Source organism: Abrus precatorius, unplaced genomic scaffold (assembly GCF_003935025.1).
Source record: "Abrus precatorius isolate BTA unplaced genomic scaffold, Abrus_2018 Scaffold6, whole genome shotgun sequence".
Lineage (NCBI taxonomy): Eukaryota > Viridiplantae > Streptophyta > Magnoliopsida > Fabales > Fabaceae > Abrus > Abrus precatorius.
This window is the reverse complement of record NW_020874406.1, coordinates 9,569,889-9,576,006: the sequence shown is the minus strand read 5'-3', so window position 1 is coordinate 9,576,006 and position 6,118 is coordinate 9,569,889. Positions and strand designations below refer to the sequence as shown.

The 6,118-nt window shown below is 31.7% G+C and overlaps 1 protein-coding gene across 2 annotated transcripts; it reads right to left on the bottom strand.

The window, feature by feature from the left end:
* Positions 1–2,490: 2,490 nt before the first annotated feature.
* On the bottom strand, positions 2,491–4,350 carry LOC113869722 (uncharacterized GPI-anchored protein At5g19250-like). Of its 2 annotated transcripts, none has more exons than XM_027506180.1 (2): positions 4,198–4,350; positions 2,491–3,240 (listed from the first exon to the last, which is right to left on the bottom strand). In XM_027506180.1, exons 1-2 carry the CDS (start codon positions 4,286–4,288, stop codon positions 2,732–2,734), a joined length of 600 nt encoding a protein of 199 aa, XP_027361981.1. In that variant the 5' UTR covers positions 4,289–4,350; the 3' UTR covers positions 2,491–2,731. The 2 variants fall into 2 exon arrangements, with proteins under 2 accessions (XP_027361981.1, XP_027361982.1); XM_027506181.1 differs by having other exon boundaries at positions 2,491–3,248; positions 4,221–4,288.
* Positions 4,351–6,118: the final 1,768 nt, after the last annotated feature.

The following is a 6,118-nucleotide window of genomic DNA, read 5'->3' as shown; positions in this document are numbered from 1 at the left end:
AGGCTTTCTGTGGTTACCTCTATCACAGTGCTTGCAACACTCCAAAAGACCATATATTTAGTGGAGTTGAAACTTGAAAATTACAAGTTAACAAAATCTATCAAGGATCAACTCTCAGCTTAATATCTTTTGACTTAAGAATGGTTTATATCTCTAACATTGTCTAAAGATCAGAATGAAGTAGGTCCCATTATTTGACCATACTTAAATGATAGTTTCAAACCACAATCACATATCTCTACCATATTCATGAATAATTTTGATTCTTTTCCTTTCAAAAATGGCTTTTTCACACTTGAGGGGTGCATACACCTTAAAAAGAAGAGAGCCAAGCATGAATGATTAAAAATATGTGAAAAATACAACGGAATCAATGGTTAATAGTTGTAACTTCTAATTTTATAAAAACTTATGTAATTTTATAAAATTTTTAATGTATTTTTAAACACGTATCATCTTAAATGTTTTTCATAATTTTTTGTATTTCAACACATTCTTAACATTTTTATTCTAACGAAAGAAGTTTAGGAAGTGTAATAATATTATTTATAATTAACATCATAATTGAAAATAAAACTCGTAACCGGAAAATTAATAAATGAACCTATCTGGTTAACAGTAAGTAGAGGTTTTAAAAACGATATATTCATTTCACCAAGAGAGAGAGAGAGAGAGAGAGAGAGAGAGAAATCTCACTAATATGGCATGTTGTTCTTTAAGACGGTTTCATTGTAAATTAGTTTACACTTTTCAATAATTAAATAAGCATAATTTTAAATATCAAACATATATGAGACCACGGTGGTCCTTGATTTCTTCTGCATGGACTCATTCACTATACCAAAACAGGAAAATGCATCCATTATAACATAATTTCACGAAAAGAAGATACAGAGAACGCATACCTGGCTCAAAAGAGGATTAATGCATCGCACCTATAGATAGCTGATCTCCTCCACTTACATTAATGTCGAATAACACCAGATTAATATTCAATCAACAAAATAACAAGTGCCCCCAAATCCAAAATATAAGTATTCATACCAATACATATAAGATATAAAAGAATATAGAGTAAAAGATACTTAAGAGAAGATTGATTTAATTAACAAAATATTGTTTTAATAGTAATTTTAAAATAGATTACTGTGCCTAATGTTAATTTAAAAGAAGTTTGAATACTGAATGAAAAAATTAAAAAACTTCAAAATAATTTTTAATTGAATTGTTGATTAGAGAGAAATTTTTTAAATATAATTTAAAATAAAAACTCGTAAGATTTTGGTCTAGGCCTGTCCCATTTGTAATTTGAACTTATTTTCTCATGGGCTCCCAGCCCAGAAGGGGAAACAAAGGGGGACTTAATGAAGAGAAGATTAAAAACTAGTTCCAAGGGAAGTGGGCTCAGTTTTAATCAAGGCCAAGATCATGGACTTTTATGGTCAAGAACATAACACTAGGAATACCGAAATGATACGACCCCCCCAAAAAAATGAATACTGAAATGATCATTTCCTAAGAAAATTCTTGACTGGGATGTGGATTAAGTCTCTTCGAAAGGATAAACATGAATTTAAACCTCTAAAAACATAACTTCTGAAGTGAATAGGATAAATGTTGTAACTTTTACGGTGAGGGGCAAACGTTTGCCTCAAATGACTTAACAGCTCGCTTGTTTTAAGGTTGTCTGACAGTACAACCTTAAAAACAGCGGGCTGAGATTAGTTCTTTCCATGAAAGGAGAAAAAGTTCCGTTCATCCCAACTTCTGTTTACGATGGATAAGAGCCGAGAGAAACTTAGCTATTATGCATTCATAATAGGTTGTTCGACCGTTTTATTGCCTGGATCACGTACCCAATATCTATAAACTTTGCATAAGATTCTGTATTTGAGCAATTCATTTTAATAGTCGAGTTCATTACACGTCATTTCAATTTTAATTAAAATTTTCAAATATTAAAAGCAGATAATTGTACCCCTTCATAGCTAATATTTGCGACTGCCTTATGCTATTTTGCAATTTCAACCTCATTAAAATGATCAATTTAAGCAATTTTTATAGTAAAATTTACCAGCAGATAACAACCTATAATGCAATAAATAGTGGGACATTTCTCTCCTACAGAATTTTTCGGAAGGTCATAAATGGAAGAGTCGTTCCCAATATGTCAACTTGTTAAGCACACATTCAAAATATATCACAAGGTGTATCAAGCAGGTAGAGTCCCTTCTTTGCAATTGGCTCCATCTCTTTTTCTGATATTGTTAAGCACATATTCAAAAACATATCAAAAGTAGTAATCTTTTAGATGGGAATCTTCAAGGTGGATTCGCTAATATGAAAGTCAACCATAGTATCGTATTTTAAACACCTTTGAAAATGATTCAGATGGTAATGGAACCACACACTTAGCAGCCTCAAATATCAAATAAGCAACAACATTTGCATTTTGAAATAAATTACTAGTTTTTTGTCATCATTATCAATGCTACATTTATTGCCTCCTATTCTGATTTGGCAAATGTAATGCTTTCAGAAAAAGAAAGAAAAAGAAAACTGTTGATAATGACAACAGTAAGAAAACAGCCCTTGAGGAAAAATGCCTTTTCCCCCTATTCCTCTTACTCTACCATTCTAAAGAGGCTTGCAATATTGAAACAACACTTATACCGCGACCATCTATATTAACAATGCTTAAAAAAGGGAACAATGAACAGCCTCCTCTTGTTCACAGCAGGAAAAAGTTACCAACTAACAAGAGCATTAGGCAGTAAATAAATCTAATTTTAGAAATCAAATTGGCACCATTATAAGTCTCAGGAACAAAGCTCCCTTCAGGAGTGTTAGTGGTCAGTACGACAACAATCCAGTTATCATCTGAACCAATACCTATTCCTGTGTACTTGGAGTCATTGAGACTATCCGAGTAGAGAGATTGTGTGAAATTAGCAAGGACAAGGCTCGGAACCAGGCCAGGAACACAAGCAGGCATTACAGATCCATCCCTTGTGTTAGAAATATTCAAGTGACATTTATTTAAAAGGTCCGGATAGTTGGAGAACTGAGGCTCTGTACCTGGTACTGTGTTAGCGCCTGTGTCATTTGTACAAGGTTGATTCTTGAACTGGTCAGCTATTTCTTCAGCTAAGCAATTTGCATTGTCATTCATTGTTAGAGATGTCAAGTTTAATGATTGCCGATACTTGTTGATTCCCTGATAAAGATCATCCTCCTCACCTGCAGTGAAATATTGAGGTCAGTGTTATCTCTAGATGTCTAACTTTGACGTGTAAGGTTATATCTATGTGAATGTGTGCAAGGAAAAGGAGAAGTCAGATGATACTAGAGATTTTTCATGGAGCATAACTATTCTGATTTAATTCTTTCCTAGTTTTTGATATACGGTGCTACTACAGCATAGATTCGCATGAAAATCAGAAGATGGGAAGACAGCAGTGATCAACACACAGAATGATCTATAAAGACAATCCACTCAAATAACTTGCATTCGAATCTAAATGAATTATAGCTCTTTAATTTACAAGTTAACTCCAAAAAAAGTAAAAACTGATCATGTCACTGTATGTGAATTAAATGGAAGACAGGAACAGGATTCTGTGACCTCTAGTAGCAAGCTCTGAATGCTTTATCAACAATATTAATGAAAAATTAGATCACTAGGAACATGAACTCTATGATATTTCTATTAGTGGACAATTAGGTCACTCAAAGACCATCCCATCAAATTGACAAATTTGGATATAAAAATTTAAATAATTTTCCATTGAAAAGCAATAGCATAATGAAATTCAAAATTTTAAGTATGTTACTCAGCAGCACTCAACTCAAATGAGCAGATCTTTTACGATTAACATTAAAAATAAAAAGGTATACTATAGCCAAAGACTCATCAATGGCAGATCAATCGCTCTCCCAAATAGATCTAGCTCACATTGGCCAATGAGAAACTCAAACACAAGAAAAGGTAAAAAAATAAGGACAGAGAGACATATTACCCAGAAAGCAATAGACTTTAAAGTCGCAAACTTGATGACAGTTTAGAGCAATCTAAGTCACCGAGAGAAAGCAATCATACAATAAAAGCAAGATAGTAATAATTTGAGCGTTATCAGAAATAGGTGATCCAAAAAGACAATAGTTAGAGAGAGAGAGAGAGAGTATGAGAGTACTGACCATGATCGCATTTGACTGAGTGATTCGACAAGAGAATGGAAGAAAGGAGGAGAGAGATAAGCAAAGAGAAGTGGAACAACGCCATTGCCATTGTTTGAACTATGAAGCAGAGAGAGAGAGAGAGTTGAAATGGGAGGAGTATGGTAGAGGAAGAACTATTCTTCCTTTAAGTAAAAGCTACAATACAATACAATACAACATAGCTGCAAGACACGCTGTAAACAGCAAACTAACTGAGCAAGACATCCCAACGACAACGACAACGTTTTGCCCTTGTTTCACGAGTTTGCATCTTCCTTTGTTAATGATTACTTCAATTCCCTGAAGAAGAGTTTAATATAGCTAACAAATTAATGAATATTTTTTATTCAAAATTATAATGGAGATAAATTAATATATTAGTAAAAAATATTTGTTTTAATTTTTTAATCACCATTCTTAAATTATTAGATAAACATTTGTCTTAATTAAATGAATTTGACACCTTAAGGTAATAAAACATAAAAGTATAAAAATAAAATAAAAATATATTCATTTTAACTTTAAAATAAAATATCTCCTAAAATTTAACTCTCTCTTTTTTAATCAACTTAGATACATCCTGAATTTCACAATTTATGCATCTTTCACTTTAAAAAGCTAAATAGTTACTTTACCTGGTCAACAAATCAGAAGAGAATATTGAAAGCAAAAGCAAGAAGGCATCATCTTGGTTTAATTTTTCCAGATATATGTCGTATTGAATATATCAATCGGGACCTTTATTACGGTTAAATTAACCCTTTCCCACCCAAAAAAATCAGAAGATTTTGTAACCTTTCTAATATAAAAAACCTTCGATTACAGAAAAGATATTTGTTAATAAACCGACAACATTTGACATGAAATTCTGTATATAATAGTAAACTTAAAAATAAATAATAAAAGATATATTTCTTTTATTTTTCTCCGTTCCCAAGTTTTTTCTTTTTTAATAAAACAACTGTAACCAATGTCACTATAATAATATCCTGTGTTGGTCCGTGAGAGAATCGAATCGAAGAGAATAACTAGTATAGTTTTCTAAATCTAATGTCGAGTCATCACCATCCTGAAGCCCGGGAAATATAAAGTTACGAAGGTTGTTCTCAATATTTCGAATGGAATTAATTTCACATTTATTAAAATATTCAGTAAAAGACAAAAAAATCATAGTTGTTTTTAAAATGTGAATACACCATTATTTCTTACACATTTTATTTTAGATGAGTTAAATTTTAAAAAATGACCTCAACTCTAACCACTCTTGGTTAGGACTCTGTTTTAATTTGTATTAATTTAAAATAATAAACCACCCAATCTTATTATTAAAAAAATTTGTGACTCAATTTCTTTTGATTTCGACATATCATCAATTCCGAACTAATTTTAAATCCAAGAAGGACCACTAAGCTTACATGCAAGGGTAGCTAATTTGGTAGATTTGAAGGTCAAAATTAAGGTTACCAAAAAGGCTTCAGATCAAATAGTGGCCTATGTGTGCAGCAACTTTAATTAAACTTTGAATGATAATATTTTTACTATTTTTTATTCAATTAATTGTAACTGTTCATTGATTTAGGTATAATGTAATCTATTTCTAATTTAGTTGAATTTTAATTCATATAGGTTCAGGCTTAGTTAGGACCAATCTAGCTTAATTAAGCTTAAGCTTAGGTGCCACTTTCGAATTGAACTTGGCCATGCTTGGCGTCACTTTCTCTGGACTCTATAAGGCTTGTATTGTAAACATTTGGGATCTTTTGATCATTTGATGAATTAGATTTCAGAATTTCTTGAGCTGAGCTTAAACTCTCATTTCTTAAGTTCTTGGAGAAACTCAATCTTGGATTTTCTTTTATCAAAACTTTCACTTATTGTAGCTATTTTTCTTTGGCTTATT

Excerpts from the sequence above, each read along its gene's own strand:
- LOC113869722 (XM_027506180.1), bottom strand. The coding sequence starts at position 4,288 with ATGGCAATGGCGTTGTTCCACTTCTCTTTGCTTATCTCTCTCCTCCTT. Across the intron at positions 3,241-4,197 it reads CTCAGTCAAATGCGATCATG|GTGAGGAGGATGATCTTTAT; the intron begins GTCAGTACTCTC and ends ATTTCACTGCAG.